The 23,726-nt window shown below is 41.7% G+C and overlaps 1 protein-coding gene and 1 long non-coding RNA gene across 3 annotated transcripts in view; one reads left to right on the forward strand and one right to left on the reverse strand.

Moving 5' to 3' along the window:
* Window positions 1–21,755, reverse strand: part of LOC113599069 (uncharacterized) — a 32,884-nt gene extending 11,129 nt beyond the window's left edge. Inside the window, exons 1-3 of one of the 2 annotated variants that reach the window (XR_008295131.1) lie at window positions 21,323–21,755; window positions 13,409–13,495; window positions 11,620–11,713 (exon numbers count right to left, since the gene is read on the reverse strand). This is a non-coding gene — a long non-coding RNA (uncharacterized LOC113599069). Of the gene's footprint in view, window positions 1–11,619; window positions 11,714–13,408; window positions 13,496–13,839; window positions 13,888–21,322 lie in introns of those variants that run through there. The other variant, XR_003419793.2, reaches the window with a different exon arrangement.
* Window positions 11,559–21,763, forward strand: CHIA (chitinase acidic). Its single transcript, XM_015075864.3, is given in 12 exon segments — window positions 11,559–11,583; window positions 12,748–12,781; window positions 13,307–13,359; window positions 13,362–13,506; window positions 15,261–15,317; window positions 15,984–16,137; window positions 18,643–18,767; window positions 18,947–19,070; window positions 19,353–19,538; window positions 20,279–20,398; window positions 20,485–20,626; window positions 21,380–21,763. Coding segments are annotated over 12 exon segments (1,446 nt in total). The 3' UTR covers window positions 21,661–21,763.
* Window positions 21,764–23,726: the final 1,963 nt, after the last annotated feature.

A 23,726-nucleotide genomic window follows, 5' to 3' on the forward strand; every position in this document is an offset into this window, starting at 1 on the left:
TGGGATTCCCTTCCCCTCTTTCTCTGCTCCTTGCTCACTTGTGCCCTCTCTCTCTCTCTCTCTCTGTCTCAAAAAAATAAATAAAGCTTTTTTTTTTCTTTAGATAAACAGATTTCTCTATGGATTGTATGTAGAGTATGGCTAGGGTAGAAGAGGATTCAAGGATAGTTCCAGCATATTGGCTCAAGGAACTGCAAATATGGAGTTGCCATTGACTGAAATGAGGAAGGCTGAAGGTAGAGTGGGCTCTCAGAGTACGTCATGAATTCAGTTTTGGACATGTTGAATTAAGATTCCTACTAGCTTTCTAAGTGGATATGTTGAGAAGGCAGTTGGACATGAATGTTTGGGAGGTTGGAATGTAGTTGGTATTTAAAGTCAATAGACTAGGGGCCCCTGGATGGCTCAGTCAGTTAAGTGTCCGACTTCAGCTCAGGTCATGATCTCACGGTTGTTGAGTTCGAACCCTGCATCAGGCTCTGTGCTGACAGCTCAGAGCCTGGAGCCTGCTTCAGATTCTGTGTCTCCCCTTTCTCTGCCCCTCCCCCACTCATGCTCTGTCTCTCTCTAAAAAATGAATAAACATTTTTTAAAAATAAAAAAAAAGTCAATAGACTGGATGAAATCTTTAAAAGAGTGAGTATGGAAAGGGAAAGCAAGGAGTCCTAGGACTGAGCTCTGGGCATTCCAATATCCAGAGGCATCAGAAAAAAGTAGCAAAGAGTAATGAAGATGCAAGAAGGATGGAAAAGTAGCAAAGAGTAATGAAGATGCAAGAAGGATGGATGCACAAGGGAGAACACCAAGAGAGTCAAGTGTCTGGAAAGAGAAGAAAGTGAACAACAGTGTCCAATACTGCCAATAGGTCAAGTAAAATGCAGTCTGTGAGTTGACCACTAGATTCAACAACATGTGGGTCATCACGAAGAACAGAGGTGATACCCCGCTTAGTGGCAAAAGCCTGAGTGGAGTTGGTTCAAGAAAGAATGGAAGGAAAACAACTGAAGACAGAATACACAAACCGATCTGATGTGCCTCAAAAGAAAGCAAAGAAATGGGTTAAGAAGGAAAGGAGAATGGAAACTAGGAGCTGGACTTACATGTTTAAGCTCCTGCTTCAATGTTAGAGTGTGAAAACTAACCATCTAACACTCTTCCTATACTTGTCACCTCCAGATTTTATGTTATTTTCATTTACGCAATAGTTTTAATATCCCTTCCTTTTATAGTAGAACTCTTAGGTTTAAATGAATGAAATGCTCATGACCAGTACTTTTACTACAGCTTCTCTGATACTGGATTCTCTAATTCATTTCCTCCTTTGTTTCATTTTTCTTTGCCATGAAAGGCCTGAAGCTGTGGTCTTCCATTTTCCCACAGGTGTGAAAATGCCTGACCATTGGCTTTATATTTGATCAATAGCTTGTTGGACATAAAACTCTTGGCTCGGGGCACCTGGTGGCTCAGTCGGTTGAGCTTCCAACTTCAGCTCAGGTCATGATCTCGCGGTCCGTGAGTTCAAGCCCCGCGTCGGGCTCTGTGCTGACAGCTCAGAGCCTGGACCCTGTTTCAGATTCTGTGTCTCCCTCTCTCTGACCCTCCCCCGTTCATGCTCTGTCTCTCTCTGTCTCGAAAATAAATAAACGTTAAAAAAAAATTAAAAAAAAAACAAAACTCTGGGCTCACTCTTTTCCTCAAAATTTTGTATTGGTTCTTTTTTTTTTTTTTTTTTTTTTTTAATTTTTCTGGCGTTGCATATTGAGCTAGTTCTGTTCCTATGGCTTTTCTTGTACTTTTTGTCATCGTTGTTCTTCTTGACTGACTTTGCAGCTGAACTCTTTTTGTAAGTAGCACCATGGCTGCTACAGTCCTTGGGTCCCTTCACATGTGAGAACGCCTGCCTGTTCTTTTCTTACTTGCAAAATTCCTTGGCAGAGTATGACAGGACAGGCCGATACTTTCTTTTCTTCAGAACTCTGTAGGTGTAGACAAAACCTCTCAGCACCATTTCAAATTCCCTCTGCTTTACCCTTTTACCTTCAGTCACGGTTGCAGCAACCAGCTCTGAATAAGTTTCAATCACCTTCATGGAGTCGTAGTACCTCGCTTCACGCCTGTGTGTGCCATGCACTTCGGGCTTCCCACCTGGGGCTTCTCAGACATAGGCTTCCACCAGAGCACAGACAACTTGCACATGCAGAGGAGTTAATATCATCCCTGGGGGGTCAGGGGATCATGGTCTTGCCACTTTCCTTCTCTGGATGGTCTAGAAACACATTTCATAAGACTTCTAAGACAGTCCCAAGGGACTGGGACTGGGACTGGGGCTAGTTGCCCCTAGCAATGGTCTACTTAATAATATATTTTTGTATTTGTCTTTCCCCTTTCCCCTGTTCATTCTTCCATATTTTATTCCTGCTTCCTGGATTCCACTACCAAAATAAATTACTCTCACATGAACTACTTCCAGGTAAACTTAGCCTTAGATAGTAGGCATTGCTCCATTGTGCTCTGGCATCGAATATTGTTGTGGGATGTTTGGGGTCCGTGGGTACCTCCTACTGCTTCATCAACCCATACAGTTTAAGTTATTTGATAAATTTTTCTTTGTGGTGCCTGAAGAATTCAACAATTTAACCAAGATATGTCTCAGTTATGATGGTTCTTTGTAAGTTTTTCTTGGAAGACAGCTGAGGAGTGATGATTAACTTCACCAATGCCCTGAAGGCTGGCCTCCCGGAGAAGAAGTTGGCCTTATGCCTCTGGACACCAACTACAGCCTAAGGCCTAGGGTTTAATCCTGGCAGAGAGCTGACATGTGAATCAGGACCTCAGCCAGTTTCCACCCAGTAATAGTGCTGTAATCACAAGGGTTAAGATCACACCAGGGAAAGCCAAGTGTTCTCCCAATCGCTGGATACTGAGATAGTGGGTGGAGCTGAAAGCCAAGGTTCTGCTGTTAGAGCCTATGTTCTAATCTCACCAGGAGGAGTTTGGCTCTTCAGTAATTAATAAGGTAGAAAGCCCCAACATCTAAGGCCCAGGATCTCTCTCTCTCTCTCAGACCTAGATTTATAGTCTGCTAGATTGTTGTGGGCTACCTGAGAATAAGACGGTCATGAGAGGATCATTCATTGGAGATATCGTATTGGAGATAGAATGCCTTTAAGGAAGTAATTAAAGTTAAATGAGGTTAGAAGGATGGAGCTGTGATCCAAGGGAACTGTGCCCTAGACACTAGATCTGCCCCTGCCTCTGTCTCTATCTCTCTCTTTCGTGTGACAATACAGCCAGAAGGTGACTGTCTGTAAGCCAGGAAGAGAGCTCTCACAAGGAACTGAATCCTGACATAACTTTGATCTTAGACTTTCCAACCTCCAGAACTATGAGAAAATAAATTTATGTTGTTTAAGTCATCCAATCTATGGTATTTTGTTATGGCAGCCCGAGCAAACTAAGACAATGTCCAAACCTAATCTGATGGCTATTTCATGTTTCTTATTACCCACAGAGGATGAGAGAGAGAGAATGCAGATACGTCAACACAAAGACAAATTGCTTAAGCCTAGTGTTCACTCCAACTGGTATGCTAACTGGATTGCTCTCCCAATGCTATAAATATCCTAAATAGAGCCATTCCCAGCAACAGTCCATCTGTTCTCAGCCATCTGTTAGGAACCTAGGAGTCTGAGGACAGGAAGTTTTCTGGTGCTGAACAACTGTGATTTGGGGACGCAATCCAGATATCCCTTCCCACAGCTATTTCTTTCTGTTCCCCCAAACCTGTCTTAGCAACTGTGAAATCAGGACAGGTGCACTAAGGGACAGGTGGAGAATAGCCTGGGTCTCTGCTATCTTTACCTGACTGTTGATGGTTTACCCAATTGCAGCTTGGCCTATGACCTTTCCCTTGCTCAGGGTCCAATACTCTGCCATGTGGGCACTGAGAAGCCATTCTTACCCTGGTGCTGGTGCAAATGAAGGGCTCCAACTATTGCATGACCACGGAAATGGGAAAGTGTTGGTGCAAGATTCCCACCTAGGTGATGGTCCCAGGTCTGAGAAAAATGCCATTGATATTTATGGAGGTAGAAAAAAAATCCCTTGCTAGGTAGGAAGGAAACCTCTGAAATCATAGGATGTGGGGTGGTGATGCATTCCCACCGTCTTGCATTAGATCCTCCTAGGAGAATTATCAATCAGGTTGCCCCAAGTTCTTAAATGCAACTCTCACAGATGGTGGACTCTTTTTGTTACTCTTCATGCTACTGAATCTATTTTTTTTCCAAGTTTTTAATTTAAATTCCGGTTAGTTAACAGAGTGTAATATTAGTTTCAGGTATAGAATTTAGTGATTCAACACTTACATGTAACACCCAGTGCCTATCACAAGTGCACTCCTTAAGCCCCATCACCTATTTAAACCCCCCCTTCCCCACCCACACACACACATACACACACATTCCCCCTGGTAACCATCAGTTTGTTCTCTATAGTTAAGAGCCTGATTCTTGGTTTTTCTCCTCCCCCTCCATGTTCATTTGTTTTGTTTCTTAAAATCCACATATGAGTGAAATCATATGGTATTTGTCTTTCTCTGATTGAATCTATAGTCCACAAGTAGGTGCAACTGGGAGGAGCCAGGAGCCATTCTGGTATCTCCTAACGTCACTATCCTTTTAAAATATTTTATTGAGTTATCCCACCCAGTTATCCCACCCAGTATCTGCCAATGTAAGCCCCTGTCAGTGAAGGACTGTAGGTACTAGGCCTAGTAGGCCATGCAGGAGATTTCTTTCCCTCTGGGATGTTACTGGCTCCGTGGTCAATAGAGCTGACTTGGGACCAATGTTGTAGTCATTACTCAGTTATAGTTTGACCTTTGTAGTGCATCTCCCGATGATGGCCTTGTTCAGCTCCACAGAATGCTTATGTTTATCAGTAAGGAGAACAATCAATGACTGGTTGACCCTGGCTATACATGACACTTTCTGGCTGGTATACTGTACCCATGAGGGGATCTTCATCCTTATGAATGAGCATCTTCTTCAGCCAATCTCAACAAAATGACACCTGCACCCTGCAGAAAGTTCACCCAACCATTTAGCTTTCCACTATTCCCTTCTGGGACTCTGTGTCCATTATTTGTTCTTGTTTGGAACAACAAATTGTCACCTTTGAAAGGTGACAAAGAAGTCACCTTTCTATGGGGTAGGCATCATAGCCCTCCTCAACATCACTTGTAGTCTCATCTTTGAAATTCCAAGAACTATCCAAATCATAGAGATATGGAGATGCATAAAAAATAGTACCTGCCTCCAAGGAGCTTACCTATCAGTAGGAGATGTAGACTATAAACAAGTGACACAAAACACAATGATTTATATAATGAAAATATGCATAGGGTTACAAAAAAATCTATTTCCCAAGCACACAGTGAGTGATATTTGAGTCCGTTTTGTGTAATAAACTCCATATGAAACAACCACACAATGAAGTTGTTGCAAAAGATAATACAGTCTTAGGCTGCATTAGTAGAAATAAAATTCATCAAGAAGAAAGATAAATACTGGACTAGGAGTCAGCAACTCTGAGCCTCAGTTCAGGCTACACATCTGACTGTTTAATTTCATCAAATTCTCATTCTCCATTTCCTCATCTGTATATAGGAACAATAAAGTCTAGCTTGCCTCCCTCTCGGAGGAATAGTAAGAATCAAATGGGTTAGAAGAGGCTCTAACAGTCAGCAAATCTACTGTCTATGACCATGAAAGTCTTTTACTAGGTGACCTTAGATATCTTCCAGCCTGTACTTGAACATCTCCAGAGCAGGAAATTCACCACTTCTGAAACACTTTTTTTCCTCCCTGCCAGATTCGAATGGTAGCCTTTTTCAAGTAGGACCATTTCTAAAATTAAAAAAAATTAATTTATATACTCCTCTCTACAAACACACAGAGGATAGTAGTAGAGGATTAGTAGTTTTCTTCCTCTGCCAGCTGAGGAAATACAGCAAAAAGCAAGTAGAATTTTCTCACGACGTGGTATTTTATTTAAAATCTATATTAGAAAACTAACAAATTCATATTTGAAGCATGTCATTAATCCATACACAAAGTCTAGTGTGCCAATTCCACCAGCAACCATAATTGTGCCTTGTCTATCCAAGGATTTCAGATCCTCAGTTTGGGAAGACTAATAATGGCTAAAATGTATTAAATACCTAAGATGTGCTAAGTACAGTGCAAGGTGAGTTACACAGGTGATCTCATTTAATCCTCACAATGACCCTGTAAGAACTATTATTATCCAGAGGTTATGAGGGAGGAAACCGAGGCCAACAGGTGGAATAACTTGTCTAATGTACACACCTAGGAAGAAGGAGAACCAGGGTTGGAAACCCAGTCTATGATTCTAGAGTCCACTTTGGTACCCTGTTCTGTTCCATGGGGAACCGCTATGCCAGGCAGGTGTGGCTGTATGCCACAATTGATCTACACAATTGACTGGCCGTACCATTGTGCCAGTTGTGTCCCTCTTTGTATGTGAATAAATTGGCACTCATACTTAGACTGACCGCATGGGCCAGTCTCTCATTGCTTTTTTATGTGGTAGCTCTTTAGCTATGCATGTTAGAAATGAAAAAATAAAACTGCCATTGTTCTCAGATGATATGACTCACTACATAGGAAACAAAACAAAAGCATAGAAAATTATGTTAACTAATAAGCATGCTTCATAATGTTGCTGGACTCAAATGTGTATATAAAAGTTAATTGCATTTATATACACAAGCAATGAACAGAAAATGAAGTTTAAATGATACCATTTATAATAGAGACAGAATATATATAGTACCTTGGAATACACCTTTTTCAAATGATGTGAAAAAACACTATGGAGAAAACTATATTACTTTTTAACAGACATTTTAAAAGATGTAAACGTTTTTAAATATCTATTTTATTTTGAGAGAGTGTGTGTGCATGAGCAGGGAAGGGGCAGAGAGGGAGGGGAAGAGAGAATCCCAGGCAGGCTCCGCACTGTCAGCACAGAGCCTGATGTGGGGGTCTATCCTCGAACTGTGAGCTCATGACCTGAGCTAAAATCAAGAGTTAAATGCTTAACCAACTGAGCCACCCAGGTGCCCCAAAAGGTGTAAATAGTTTGAGAGACAACCCATATTCATGGATAGAAAGACAGTACCACAAAGATCTCAATTTTCCCCAGTGTCATTCCATGTAATTCTAATCAAAATTCCAATGATGTTTCTCATGAAAGTTGACAAGTGAATTATAAAATTGAAATGGGAACATAAAGCGCCATGATGACTAAGACATTCCTGATGATATAAGAGCAGTGTGTGTAAAAGGAGGTGGGGGTGGTAGGGTGAGATGTGACTAGATAACAATACATGTGACAGATTTGAGTTATGATAGAAGTGGTATTTCAGATAAGTGTAAGAAAGATGGCTTATACATAAACGATGCTGGTACAACTAGTTACCCATACAGAACAAAATAAAATTAGTCCATACACTATGCACAAAAACAAATTTGATGAATTAAGGACTTAAATTTAAAGGCAACATTTAGAAGTTTAGAAGAAAATAAAAAAGAATATTTATATTCTCAGGGTGGGGAGGGATTTTTTTGTTTTCTAATAAGATACACGTACACACAAAAGTAAGCCATAAAGGAAAAGTTGTATATATTTGACTACATTACAATTAAGAACTTTTTAAAATCATAAGACATCATGAAGAAAGTGAAAAGACAAGACCCTGATGGGAGAAGAAATAACTACAATTCTAAATATATAAAGCACTCCTATAAAGGATTAATAAATTAGTGGGCAACCCAACAGAAAAGTGGGCAAAAGAGGAGCTCCTGGGTGGCTCAGTGGGTTAAGGATCCGACTTCGGCTCAGGTCATTATCTCGAAGTTCACGAGTTCAAGCCCCGCATCAGGCTCTGTGCTGACAGCTCAGAGCCTGGAGCCTGCTTCAGATTCTGTGTCTCCCTCTCTCTCTGCCCCTCCCCTGCTCACACCCTGTCTCTCTCTTTTAAAAATAAATAAACATTGGGGCGACTGGGTGGCTCAGTCGGTTGAGCGACTGACTTCAGCTCAGGTCATGATCTCACGGTTTGTGAGTTTGAGCCCCGCATCAGGCTCTGTGCTGACAGCTCAGAGCCTGGAGCCTGCTTCAGATTCTGTGTCTCCCTCTCTCTCTATCCCTCCCCTACTTTCACTCTGTCTCCTTCTGTCTCTCTCAAATTAATTTTAAAAATTAAAAAAAAAAAAAGAAAAAAGGGCAAAAGACATGAGCGGACATTTCACAGAAAAGGAACACAAGTGGATAATAAATGTTTAAAATGTTTAAAAATGCTCAACCCTATTAGTCACTTGAGAGATAAAAACAAAAACTATCTACCACGACACAAATTTTAAAATCTGATGATACCAAGTTTTGGCAAAGATGTGGAGTAATGGGAATTCTCCTACATTGCTGTTGGTAGTGCAAACTGATACAAATACTGCAAGTTTTAAGATGCATGTTCTGTTTCACGCGGCCATCTTATTCAATATAAACACTGGAGAAATTTGCAAACATTTACCAAGAGACATGTTAAGAGATGCCTGTAACAGCATAGAGAGGGAAAAGCTGGAAACAACCCACATGTTGCTCTATACAGAAAGGATAAGTGAATCGAGGCATATTCATTTAATAGAATACCATAATAGAATACCATACAGCTACAAAAATAAGAAAACAGCTGCTACTTGTAACAGTGTGGATGTATTTCGAAAACTTAATGCTAAGCTAAAAAATCAAGAAATAGAAGAATACACTTGGCATTATTTCACTTAAACAGAGTCAAAACTAATGAACATATTAAAACTAATGAGGATATTATTAATATGATAAAAAATTATAAAACTATTGAATCTATTATTTAGGGATATAGGTATATTTGGTGAAATTATAAATAAAACAAGGAAATGGTTACCACAAAATTCAGGAGAGTCGCTCGCTTCAGGGGAATGACAAACACTGAGTACAGTGTTGTATAAGGACATACAGAGTAACACTCAAAGATAATATTATCACTTTTAAGCTGGGCAGTGGAACAAGGGTCTTCATTTTAATATTTTTCTTTAAATGAACATCTAAACTCATGTGTATGGTACAATTTGAGAGTCTAAAAATAATGCTTATTGAAAAACTTTGAATAACATGGAAGGATACACAATGCAGCCCTTTCAAACCTTTATTATTCTCTAAATCTTATAATTCTTGCCAACACTCAAGTGCTCAGATGGGATGCAAGCTTGATAAGGACTCACCTGGAGCTCCTAAGGAGATAGTAAGAAGGGGTGTTTTGTCTGCAGGTCACGGATGTAGGATAAGAGGCACCCAATTCAATAGAAAATATCTCACTAAATCTGAACAGCAGCAGATCTGATAGTGCCAAACATGATAACCCCGAAACTACTGGCTTTGCTATTTTTGCAAATCCTTAACTTAACCTTGATTTGACACAATTCTGGCTCTTTATCCCAACCATATTCTCCTGGGTGCCTTGGGGGAATGCCTTTCCCAGTTCAACTTGGACCACCAACTAGCCTACTTAATATAAGGAGGCAGTGCAGTGGAAATACTAGGAGATTTCCATTCTGGAGGCAACTACCTTGGCACTGAATGTTGGATCTGGTGCTTACGATTTGTTGGATCAATTTTCTCATCTACAAAATTGGGGTGACAGTAATAATCATTTTTATGGGCTAAATGAAATAATGAAGTAGAACCTTCTGATGAACATTCATTATTTTTCAGTCACTCAGTATTCACTGTCCCCACTCTTTTACAATTCCATTTTGTGATCATTCCTGATGGAAATTTAAATCCAAGCGCCCTGTTTTTTCCCTAATCAAGGGCCAGATACAAGCTCAAAGCTACACAGACTATTTCTCCCGGGACTTTGGTTCTTGTGTGGAATGATGCATAGATAAAAAATAAAATTAGGGTTTATTCTAAGGCCTCCTCCCACTCCACTCCCCCAAGAAAGGCTTGATTTCTGTCTTCTCTGAGGCAGCCCTACATTCTTACCTTTGATTCTGTGAGCTTCTTCGTATTTTTCCAATATACCAATCTGTGCTTGTTAGAGTTGTTTTAGTCGCTTGCAAAAATAAGTTCTTAGTGATATAAACATGCAGAACCATCTCTGGCACATAGTGTTTGTTGATATTATTATTTTCACAACCAACACCCCCATGGCAGCATTTCTACTAGACCTTCTCTGGTCCTGCGAGGAGAAACTAAGCACTCAGGACCGAATTATCGTTGGGTGAATACGTACAATTTTGTTTCTAAGTGTGATAGAGAAGCCAGTCTGCATTCACAGTAAGTGGGCTAAGGTGTTGATATCCCATGATGGGCACCCATATGCCCACCAACTACATTCCGGGTATTGTACAAGACAGTAGCATATACATGGTACAGACAATATGTACTAGAGTACCTAAGATATTTCAGAGGAAGACAAGATCACTGAGCTTCAAAGAGAGGGTCTGAGCTAGGCTTTGAAGAATTGGAAGAGTGGGCAGGCAGTGAGAAGAAGGAGAAGACATTATGGCAAAGAGTGGAGAGACAGTATAAGCAAAGGCACACAAGACATGTTTGGGGACAACAAATAGACCATTTTGGCTAAAATGGAAATTTATGACCATCCTGTCATAAATGGTAGTGGATAATGTTTAGAAACGTTGATTGGAATTAATTCCAAACATAAAATTCTAGACATAGTCAAATTGTTAATATTTCTATTAAAAGAGATTCCTTTCAATATCATCACCGTCATCTCTACCCATCGGCAACACAAAATATTTTTTTTAACATCTTCTGGATGTAATTTGGAACTATGGAACACTAGTGAGTTCTTGCTGACCTTCAGAGGGGACATTTTGGAAACCATACCTTCTTAGATAAAATTATCATATAGTCATGACAAAGTCATTCCTAAGAACAGGTGTGGGTAAAATGTTCAGAAAGTAGCACCTAAAGATGGAAAGTTTGTACTGATTGTACAAATTATACATGAAAAATTCCATGAGGAAAAAAGGTTTTAAAACAGCTAATAACTTCTAAGGGTTTTTATTATTTACTTTTCAATAAAGACATGCTTTGATGCCAGGCACTAAATGTCCACAACACAAAAACGTAATCAGAATGTTTAACCAGATGCTTATCAGCCCTGGGAACTGCCATAAAAGGTATTAAGCTGGTGGTTTCCATTGTGATGGTCCCCACCACCTTATTAGGGGTCATAGCATTGCTTTGTTGTTACTGAGCAGAGAAAGTGGTGGCTGTGGGGGAGCGTAGGTTGCAGGTCTAAGGTGTAGTGTCTGTAGGAGCGGAGATCTGTTGATTTACTGATTAGCTATATACACATCTGAGTTCATTGCTCTCCACTTGGAATCCCTCATGATAACCTGGGACTCAGATGGTATAAAAAGCAAATCCAGGCTCTCTCTGCCAGACCAGTACCAATGACAGCCATGGCAAAGCTTATTCTCCTCACAGGTGAGTCTCCAGTCAGAGACAGAGCCTTACTCTTACCTGATTTCTTCTTCTCTCTGGATCTGATAGCCTTCGCATTACGCCCCTAGGCTCTTCCATTCTTCTTTCATCATTTTAAATTTCCAAGAGAATCCTGACATACACAAATCATATTCTCTTAATTTCAGTTGACTCTAGTAACATTTCTACCCTCATTGATACCATGGGCATGCTCCTAAAAGAAAGGCTTGTTTTCTTCCAATGCTTTGTCTGACTTTCTCATCCCTTATCAATGGTTTCTTGTTCTCCATTCATCTTCCTGCGCCGCCTCATTTTAATTGCTATTATTTTTATTTACATGCTTGCGTCCTTGGTCTAACTTTTCCAGGGATGAAAGTTAGTAGGAACGGAGATAGAATTATGCAAGTTATCTTTGTTCTGCTGTTTTGAGGGTTACTTCTCTTTTCTCCCCTACTATCCTACTGAGTTGCTAATGTATCATAAAAATGTCAGCTAGAAATTCAGTCGTTTAAAGGGGTTAAGTGAGTAAATTGCTTAGAGCCAAGCTATAGCCATAGTTTATTAGTTGTTCTAGAGCTGTGATTTACAAACTTTTTATAGTTTCAGGACCTTTTCTAAATAAAAACTGTAGTTCAATGATGTCCGAAGTGCTCTGGTGGAATCAGGGAGAGGCATCTGGAGTCTTGCCTCACAGTTCATGGTTCTTCTCTTTTACCGTAAGGGCTCCTAAAAGGTGGTTCTAAAAAAAAATCCAAGCTCCAGGAGATATTGAATTCACTGCTTTAGAGCCTTGCCTATGGAAGGCTGTACTCCCCAGTTCAGGGAGGTGAAGCATGGATGGATGTGTACTCATTGAGTACAGTACATTCTGGGTAATTTCAGTAAGTACATTTTCCATAGATAGTAGACTTTGAACTCTGCATTCAGTGACATTTATTACTGACATGGAAGGTGGAAGAAGAGAGCACCGTGGCCATTTTTGACTAAGAGGAGGGAAGTGTCAATCTATTGGTGCCTTCCCTGAAAAGCCTACTCTTCGGCATAATCCACAAGCGTCACTGGGCTATAACAACCTATGGCACATAAGACGGCACCCAAGGCCTCAGAATTAGATTCTACAGGATATAGACAATTGGTACAGAGCACATGTGTTTTCTTTCACTCTAGGTCTGGCCCTTCTGCTGAATGCTCAGCTAGGTAAGTCATGAACTCTGTCTTTTACCTTTTCCTACCATAAACCACAAATCTTTATAAATTACTCATAATGCAATTGTTGATTAATGTATTTTTTTAAGTAAATCAAGAGATAGGCCACATGAGGGAAAGGGAACTACTGTCTACTTCACAGACAGATGGGTTTGCCATTGAGAAAATCTGTTGTTTTGGATTGGCTGTCACTGCTATTCTCTTTAGCATGACCACCGGGCATTATAAATTGGTATTCACCGGGCTTCACAGGACTACCAGACATATTTTCATAAGTGGTTCTTAGGCTTAAGATCCCCAAATGAATCTGTTGAAGTGGAAAATAACCAACTCCAAGTCAGTCACTAGTTTCCAAACTAGAATCTTTGAACTCATCTGCAAGGGTATTTACATTCAGCACCACCACACAGAGATCAGGCATTGAGGCAAAGGGAGGGAAACAGAGGCAGGGCCAAAATTCACAGCACATTTTAGTGGCACCTATATCAGGTCATTGTTTTCACTTCTTACCACTTTCAAGTTCTGCTTACCAGCTGACATGCTACTTCACTAACTGGGCCCAGTAACAGCCAGGCCTGGGCGCTTCAAACCTGATGACATTGACCGCTGCCTCTGTACTCACCTGATCTATGCCTTTGCTGGGATGCGGAACAACGAGATCACCACCACTGAATGGGATGATGTGACTTTCTATCAAGCTTTCAACGGCCTGAAAAACAAGTAAGAGAGAGGGAGATATCTAATTTGGTTATCTCCTAGGTCAGTTCTTCCCAAACATTAATGTGGAAACAACTCATGTGGGATCTTCTTAAAATGAGTTCAGAGACAGCAAGACTGAGGTGGAGACCAAGATTCTGCATTTCAAACAAGCTCCCAGATGATGCTGATACTTCTGGTCCAGGAACTATACTTTAAGTAGCAGACATATAGATAACATAACACATTGCCTTCTCTAGAAGGTATTCAAAATATATCAGGTCTGTGTCTTTGATTCCCTGTCAATATCTTTTTTTTTTATGACCCAAGAAACTGCAAGCCATCTTAGCTACTCACATCAGAGAGCAGGAGGTGGAAGATACTGAAGATCAGACATCACTGAACTGAAAAAAATCAGAAGTGTCTACTGTAGTTTTAAAGTTCTATTTGTGTAAAAATGAAACAAAACAAAGAAACGATAACCCTAGTACCTCCTAATTTCTGATTTGCTCAATTTAGCTATTTCTAGGAGAAATAAGGCTATAGGCCATTGCTACAATCAGTAGTGGTATTGTCTTGAATGTAGCTACTAGAATTTAAGTTATGATAAACAGGAAATAAACTCCTTTAGAGTGGTATTTCTTGAGGTATGATCCATGGACTGTGAATCAAAATCACATGGGGCACCTGATAAATATGCCAAACCCTCTCCCAATCCAAACGAATCAGAATCTCTGAGAAAGAGGCTATAAACTCAGAATTTTAATGTTTTCCCATTCTGACACTTGCACTCCATTCTTGTATGAACTGTTTGAGAACTGCTATTCCAGGAAGTGAACATAACTTTAAGCAATTGATTTATATTCATTATCTTGGAGGCCGAGAAAGCAATTAAGCTCAAGCAATATGTCATCTGATGGAATAGAATATGATTCAATTATGCTTTTAAGTTTTATATATATTATTGCTATTCGATTCCTAATTTTACAAAATCCAGTCCCATAATTCGGACTTCCCTAAAGATTTCAGAGTGCATTTATTATTTTTTTTAATGTCTGTTTATTTTTGAGAGCAAGAGCAAAAGCAGGGGAGGGGCAGAGAGAGAGGGAGAGAGAGAATCCCAAACAGGCTCCATCCACACTGTCAGCATGGAGCCCAATGTGGGGCTTGAACCCATGAACCGTGAGATCATGACCTGAGCCAAAGTCAGATGTTCAACTGACTGAGACATCCAGACATCCCTTGAGTGCATTTATGATTAACAACGCAATTTTTTTTTGTCGTTGAAATATAATTAACGTAATTATATCGGTTTCATGTGTGCAATATAATGATTCAACAATTCTATACATTACTCAGTGCTCATCATGATACAGTGTACTCTTGGTCTCCTTTACCTATTTCACCCATCTTTCCCACCAGCCCCCCACATCCCCTCTGGCAACCACCATTTTATTCTCTATAGTTATGAGTCTGGTTTTTTACTTGTCTCTTTTTTCTATGTTTATTTGTTTTGTTGATTAAATTCCACATGTTTGAAATCATATGGCATTTGTCTTTCTCTGACTGACTTATTTCACTTAGTATTATACTAAGTATTGAATAACAACACAATTTTTACAAAGAAAGTCTTCAGTAGTGAAGGAAAATTATCCTACAGAATATCTTACCAAGGCAACATCAAAGTATATGACCAGACCCAATAGTAAAGCGATGTAATTTTAAATAGAAGGATTCATGGATCTTGAAGTTTCTCTTTTCTATCCTTTGCTTTATAGGAATAGCCAGCTGAAAACTCTCCTGGCCATCGGAGGCTGGAACTTTGGAACTGCCCCGTAAGTCCTCTGTGGGAGAGCCTAGCGTTCATTTGCTATTGAAAACAAGCTGTGTTTCTTTAGACTTCACAATCTAAGACAGGGTATGAAGGATCCACATTAAACAAACAGGCTACTGGAATGAATTACTCTACCAGAATAGCAATATTAAGGTAGAACACAATTTATTTTATATGTTTACATTTAGATGGATATTCTGAGATTCCATTCACAGGGGTTTAGTTATGGAGATTGCAAAACAACCTCTTCTTAGAGTATTTCAAAAACACAACCCCTGCAAAGGGTGTTATAGTACTTCTATTTACCTCCTGGGGGAAGAGAAGAGAAAGCCAGCAAATAAACAATTTCTGAAGGTATATGAACTTGGGGGGCTATCTGGAGAGAGAACACAGTGAGCTGGGTAACCATGTGTTCGAAGCAACAAGCGCAACCTAGGAGAAAGCTCAGAGCCGGGTGGATCACAAAATAAATGGAGTGCTGAGATTCCATGGCTGGCAGAATACTGATTACAAAGGACAGGAGAAAGCCAGAAGCATACGTACATCTGGGCTGTGGGTCTCCGTGAAGAGCTCTGAGGCAGAAATATAAAAGTCTGATTTTACTACAAGGTGTTGGGACCGCCAAGGCATTCCTTCACCCTGAGTTTGTTCTTTGGGTCTCCTGCAGCTTCACTGCCATGGTTCCCACTCCTGAGAACCACCAGAACTTCATTGCCTCAGTCATCAAATTCCTGCGCCAGTATGAGTTTGATGGGCTGGACTTTGATTGGGAGTACCCTGGCTCTTGTGCGGACAAGCATCTCTTCACCGTCCCGGTGCAGGTGAGGAGAGATGTGGCAATCTCCAGCCCAAGAAGATTCAAAGCCTATTCCTTCCAATGATAATCCGGTGGTTCCCAAGTGCATCTAAACTGGAATTTAGAATGACAGAATCTTCGCATCCCAAAGATTCTTAGATAGCATGCCTTCATTCGAAGCTTTTCATAAGGATAACAACAACGTGTGTGCTACATGCCAGGCACTATTCTACTGTATTCTACTATTCTAAGAATTATAACTCATTTCACCTGTACATCTATTCTATGATCTAGATACTATAAGTACCATAATCTGTATTTTACAGAGGAAACTAAGGTTTAGGTAACTTGCTTAATATCTCACGCCTAGCAGGTGTCATAATTACCCATGCGGTCTGGCTACAGAGCCCACTGCTTCTAACCATTACACTACTAGACTGTCTGCTTTTACTGAGCACTTACTCACTCTGTCCCAGACACTGGGTGAGGTGTCAGGTTGGAGATAAGAATAAGATAATCCTTGGCTTTAGGGAACATGAAATGAGGTGGAAGGTTGGAAAACAACCAACAATTACAGTATGCTTTGATCAAGCAGCACAGAGGCAACCTAATTCTGCTCTGGGGCAGGATCAGGAAGAGTTTCCTAGAGAAAGGGACGCTTGAGCTCAGTCTTGAAAGCAACTAGTATTAGCAACGAAGCAAAGATGGGGACTGCACAGATGAAGACAGAGGGACGATTGTGAGGCCACACGTGCACAGGAATAAGACCATGTGGGACTTGTACATTATGTTAAGGAATTTGGACTTTACTCTCAAGGCTATGGGGCAGCTTTGAAAGTAGTGGAGAGATAGGATGAAACTTGTGTTCTAGAAAGACAACTCTTGGCTTAACCATGGAGGACAAATTCAAAGTAGGTAGGAAGGCAGGGATACAGTTAGGCTACTGCAGTAAGTCAAGCAAGAGATGCCAAGGGAACCGAACAGAGGACAGAAAGGGCAAGTATGCAAGGGTACAATCAATTGGATTTGGACACCGATTGAAAGTGGAAAAGAGAGGGCTTCCAGTTTCTGACTTTAAGGAGTGGCTTGTTGTCCTATTAACTAAAATGTAAATACAAGAAGAGTAGATTTGGAACAAGGAGGACTCATGAATTTGTCTTTGGACATGAAGAATGAGAGGAGTCTATAGGACCTCCTATAAGAATGCCCAGTAGTCACTGAATGAAGACCAATCTAGAGCTCAGGACAAAGAACCTGACTTGATATACTGTATTGAAGTCATCAGAAGAGGAAGATAATTAAGAGATCACCAAGGAAAAGTGAATGGAGTAAGAAGATCCAAGGATAATTTTTAAACTTACCCTCTCAAAATAGAGAGTTTCTTTTTTTAACTTTTTTTTCATTTTATTTATTTTAGAGAGAGAAAGAGAGAACATGATAGCAGGAAAGAGGGACAGAGGGAGAGAGAATCTTAAGCAGACTCCACACTAGCATGGAGCCCCAACGTGGGGCTCGATCCCACAACCCTGGGGTTATGACCTGAGCCAAAATCAAGAGTCAAATAGATAGATGTTCAACTGACTGAGCCACCTAGGCAAGCAGAGATTCTTACTATACTATTCCATACAGCAGATCATCAGCCAGCCTCCAAGGGCTTCAATATTAAGTAACTCACTAGTTGAAAAGTCAATCTATTTATTTGTTGAACAGCTCAAGAGATCAGAAAGAACATCTCTATTCTTAGCTGAAACATGCCTCCAATCATAATTTATAACTTCCAGTCATTGGTTCTAGCTCCACCCACTAAAGTAACCAAGGAAAAAAACACCTTCTGTAATCTATCAGTTCAATATTTGCAGACAGCTACAACATCTCACCTATAATTTCTCTTCTTCCAGTTTAAATATCCTTCTTCCTTTAACCAGTACCACACGACAGTTTTCAGACCCACCCTTCCATGGAACACACTCTGGCACACCCTAAGAACACAGTTATAAAAACTGAACCCAGTCCTCCGAATGAGATTAGAGTCATACAAAATAAAGGTGCTAGGGCTGAATGGGAACCTATCACCTGGCTGTAGCCACTTCCCTTACTGGCCAAATCAGAGTTTCATTTGACGGGATGTCAGTCCTACAAAGTAGTTCATTTACTGGATGAAGGGAAGCAACATCTATACCGCTAAAAGCTGGATATAAGTTCCTGCAGCAACTGTGAGTTCAAAGTATAGTGATATAAGTGGAGCTCTGACTGGTCATCTGGGACCTGCATTCTGGTCATGACCTGGCTACTAACTTGCTGTGGGACTTCGGTGAAAATGTCTAATTTCTATTCATCTTAGATACCACTAAAATGGACTGGTATCATCAATACTATGTACGTTATCGGAATATTGAAAGACTAAAAAGTAAGATAAAACACATGGAAACATCTTGAAAAAGAAAAGCATTATACAAACATACCTATTATGATTATTCAAGGAGCTAAAATCAGATTCATAGATGACCTACAGTGCTTGCTTATTCTATAGGAAATGCGTGAAGCTTTTGAGCAGGAGGCCAAGCAGATCAACAGGCCCAGGCTGATGGTCACTGCTGCAGTAGCTGCTGGCATCTCCAACATCCAGTCTGGCTATGAGATCCCCCAGCTGTCCCAGTGAGTGATTCACCCTATCCTCAAACTCCTGTAGCTCTCTTTTGCAAGGTAGACTTGTCCTTAGTCTGACTTGCTATTCAGGGACCTTGTTTAGGAGGCTTTGGAAGTGGTATCGCTTGCCTGCATATGTGTGGAAGATGACCATCAGAAATGTTTTTAAATCCCTTACCCCACCCCAGGTACCTAGACTACCTCCATGTCATGACCTATGACCTCCCTGGCTCCTGGGAGGGCTACACTGCAGAGAACAGCCCCCTGTACAAATACCCTACTGACAAGGGCAGCAACGCCTACCTCAATGTGGTAAGTCTCTGCACTCATGCACATGAAGACCAGAGATGAGGCTGTAAATCACATGGAGATTCGGGGACAAAGAAAATTCTGCAAATGTCTCACTTGGATAACTATGCTCCTTAGTGGCTGATCATATCCCGTTAACTATGATTTCACCAAAATGTTTTGAAGAAATATTACCTATCCGTTATTAACATCGTACAATTTTGCCTGTTAGAACAGTGGACTAATGTCACTAAGCATTGGATCATCAGGTGGGTGGAGCCTCTGGCTAACCCACTGCCGTTGCAGGATTACGTCATGAACTACTGGAAGGAAAATGGGGCCCCAGCTGAGAAGCTTATCGTTGGATTCCCTACCTACGGCCACACCTTCATCCTGAGTGACCCCTCCAACACTGGCATTGGTGCCCCCACCTCTGGTGCTGGTCCTCCTGGGCCCTCTACCGGGCAGTCTGGGTTCTGGGCCTACTATGAGGTAGGCAGACTGGGCTGTACAATGGAAATTCTGTGAATTCCATGGGCTGTGCTGAACGGTAGCCTTAGGGCTAGAATCTGCAGAAAGCTTGAACCGCTCATTCAGTCCACTACTTATCTACTTAAAACACAGCTATCACTCTAAATGCTTCAAGTGTTTAAATAATCAACTCACTTACCTAATCCAGTCTGAAGAGCACTTATTTTTTTTAGAGTTTTTAAAAAAATGTTTATTTGTTTTTGGAGAGAGAGAGAGCGCGCACGCACAGGCGGGCTAGGGTCACAGAGGGAGGGGGACAGAGGATCCAAAGTGGGTTCCGTGCTGACAGCAGAGAGCCAAATGCAGGGCTCAAACTCATGAACCTCAAGATCATGACCTGAGCCGAAGTTGGACGCTTAATCGACCAAGCCACCCAGGCGCCCGAAGAGCACTTATAATGTGCAATATTCAAGCATCAGACTGCAGATTTAAGGTCATTTATATTAGCACCTAAGGGAATGAAAGAACTATATCTCTCATATTAATGTGGGCTCCCAAAATTAAGCATTAAGAGTAGGGATAACGAGAGTATTTCAAAAGCAACTTGATCTTATTTACTGCAAATAACAACCCATAACTAGAAAACAGAAAAATCGCCCAATTAGAGACATGAGAAAAACAAAACAAGGAAACAAGTGTCTATTTTTTTCTTTCGTGGGAGTCACATTTAAAAGATTTGAATCTCTTGATTTTTTTTAAAGATCTGTACCTTCCTGAAAAATGGAGCCACTCAGGCATGGGACACCCCTCAGGATGTTCCTTATGCCTATCAGGGCAACCAGTGGGTTGGCTATGATAATGTCAAGAGCTTCGATATCAAGGTAAGGTCAGCCCCTCTGCCATGCTGTGGGCCCAGCCTTAGTCCAGGGAAGTAAAATGACCTCTGCTGTCCTCTATCCTTAAGCAGGCTCAGTGGCTTAAGGAGAACAATTTTGGAGGTGCCATGGTCTGGGCCATAGACCTTGATGACTTCACAGGCACTTTCTGCAACCAGGGCAAGTTCCCCCTGATCAATACCCTGAAGAAAGCCCTTGGACTGCAGAGTGCAAGTAAGTGACAACAGGAGGATGCCCAGGGTAGACAAATGCTCCTTCTCTAACTCAAAAGGCAGCTCTAATATCTGCGCACCCCCACTGTCCAGGGAGTCACTTCCCATTTCACCTCACTGCTCTTGCCCAGCTGAAACACAGGTGCTGCATTCTTTCCCTACCCTTGAACTTCCAGGTCAGCCATGTTATGCTTTTATGGCAAGCCAGACCTACCTGGGTGAGTTTTCTAGGTCGGCTAAATCTTAAAGGAAAGCCTCAAGAAATTAGGCTGACTTTCAATATATAAGCATTTATTTTCTATGAACCCCTCCCTCATTAATAGTCTCTTTCAGCCCTCCTGGAGATTGAACAAGAGCCTTCAGCACTGCTCACATGTTTCTAGTCTGTACTTCAGGACAAATACCACGTCCCTAATTTTTTTCCAGACTTTTCTCCCAGAGGTTATTGGCTTGCCACATATACCCAGATCCTAGGAAAGTATTTGGTACATACTGGTGCTCAGTGATTTTTTTTTTTTTAATGATTTTGACATCATAAAGAAGAGAGAACGTTTTCAATTTAAAACTGGAGTGGCTTGAAATTATAGCTCTTCCTAATTCCTGAATATGGAGTAATCATGTGATCTCGCTGGCAGGGATCCTGAGCTAACAGCACTCCACCTCCAGACTTTCGCCTCAAGGCCACTAGTCTCCTCACCTCAAGGCAATCTGGGTGCCCCTTCCAGGTCCACTAATCTGCTTTGTGCTATTTCGGGTTGCACCCGCCCTGCTAAGCCAGTTGAGCCCATAACCTCTCCTCCCAGCGGCGGAAGTGGGACCGGAAGTGGAAGCGGGAGCAGCTCCTCCGGAAGCAGCTCTGGAGGCAGTTCTGTGGGTAGTGGGTTCTGTGCTGGCAAAGCCAACGGCCTCTACCCCGTGGTGAATAACAGAAATGCCTTCTGGCACAGAAAGTACGTGAATGGAGTCACATACCAGCAGAATTGCCAGGTGGGGCTTGTCTTTGACCCCAGCTGTGAGTGCTGCGACTGGGCATAAACCTGACCTGTGCCTCCATTCCCAAGGGTTCGGAACAGTCTCCCTTGCTTAGTGCATCTTGCTCCTGCCTAGAGTTCTGCAATAAAAGCCATCAGTCAAAACATGAGTGTCCTTGGTTTTAAGTGATTTGGGTGGAAACCTTTCTAGATGTGAAAATACAGGCTGTGCAGGGGTTGGAGAGCAAAAGAGTGTGTAAGGAAGTGGGGGGGGGGTAGCGACAACCCCACAGTCTTCTGTTTGCCTCAGTTGATCTGCGTGAAGGCTGGAGGCTGTCATGAGGGAGGAAATGTTTGGATGTTTGGTGCTGGGATGGGATGAGGACATGAAGAAAATAGGTCCGTAGCCTGGTGACTGTCCTCCGGAAAGAGCCAAAGTGACTCTGTGAGACCAGGGAGCACAGGCCTGTGTGGCTTGCTCGAAAAGCAGAAGCAGGGGGCATTGTGTTCACAACTGTTAAGATCCCAAACCTGGCCCAGCACCTTCTAAATTGGCAGCTTTGGGAAGATCTGTGACATAGACTCCTTTTGAAATGTCTGCCTACCCCATGGGCCAGCCATGTCCCTTGATCAGGAGATTTTCCCCTTCTTTGAAACCATGGCAGTGGTCACCAACTGCTGTGCTTACACTGCATGGTCTCCTTGCCTGGCTTGGCTGATTGACTAGGATGGACATCAGACTCAAGAGGGCCAATCTGATTATCAACACTTGAAGTCTGCAACCGACAAGGAATGGCTGTCACACCCTGAGAGTGGCTTGTTTTGGGATGCGTAAACTCAGGAGCTATATAGTGAGAGACTGCAGAGAAGGGAAGTTGCCCTGGGCACACAGCAAGAAGAAGACCAAAGGGGAGCTACAGAGAAAAGCCACCATGCCAGTTGGAGAACACTTACAGATGGCTTTCCACCTTTTCATTCTAGATCCTTCCTGAGACTTAGATGCCTTTCTGCCTTCAGACTCTGGTAAAGCACCCCTGTCACTATATGATAAATTCCTCTTTGCTGCTTAAGCTGGCTTAACTTTGTTTCCTTTATTGCAACGAAAAGAATCTATAATAACAATATAATGACTCCTTTTTTCTGGCAGGCTTACAGTATGTTAAACTCTGTTCTAAGTGTTTTAGCTGTATTTTATTATTTAATTCTCCCGGCCACTTTGTGAGGGAAGATAACATTAATTGCTGGAAACTGAGGCACAAAGGTCACCTGCCCAAGAACACACAGCTAAGTTGCAGAGCCAGATCCCAAGCCGGCAGGCTGGCTCCGGAGCTCAGAGTCCTGACTACCATACTTTATTGCCTCCCTTGATACAGGCCTCAGTGTTCACATAGTTGGTGGCCACCTTGGTGGTAGTGATGAGGCACATGTAGCTTTCTGGGTAATGACCACATAATCATGAGCTCACAACACTTATTGATTATTATGTGCCAGGTAATGTTCTAGGTATTAAAGATATAGTGGTAAACAAGATAGGGACTCTACCCTTATGACGATTGTATTTTGACGGTGAGAGTGTAAGGCAAAAAAAGTGTAACAGTGACAGAAAGTGACAAGGGGCGGGAAGTACTTTAGTTTGGGCAGTACAGGAAGGCCTCTGTGGGGCAGTCCCATATGAGACAAGCCTTGACATTCAAGAAGAGCTGGGCATTTTGAGATCTGGGAAGAGGGCATTTCAGGCAGAGGTGCAGCAAGTACAAAGTCCTTGAGGTGGAAATGAACATGGCACGTTAGAAAAAAGAAGACCGAGGTTGTGCCAGAGTAGTGGGCACAGGAAAGAAATAGGCAGGGGTCAGATCACACCAGGTCTTGCAACATGGTTAGAAGTTTGGATTTTATTGTAAGTGAGCTGTGCAGCCACTGGAAGTTTATAGCAGGGATGGAGAGGTGGTGATATGCTCTAAATTCACCACTGAGAAGACAGAGCTGGCATAGGGTTATAGAATGTGGGAAAATCACACTTGTGGGTGATGATAGCTGATGTATTGACTTCTGAGCGCTTACATGACAGGCTTTGGAGATCAGAAACATAAATATGAGAGTGTCGTCAATAAGGAAGTGAAAGCAGAAGTC

The sequence above is a fragment of the Acinonyx jubatus genome, chromosome C1, assembly GCF_027475565.1.
Source record: "Acinonyx jubatus isolate Ajub_Pintada_27869175 chromosome C1, VMU_Ajub_asm_v1.0, whole genome shotgun sequence".
Taxonomy (NCBI): Eukaryota; Metazoa; Chordata; class Mammalia; order Carnivora; family Felidae; genus Acinonyx; species Acinonyx jubatus.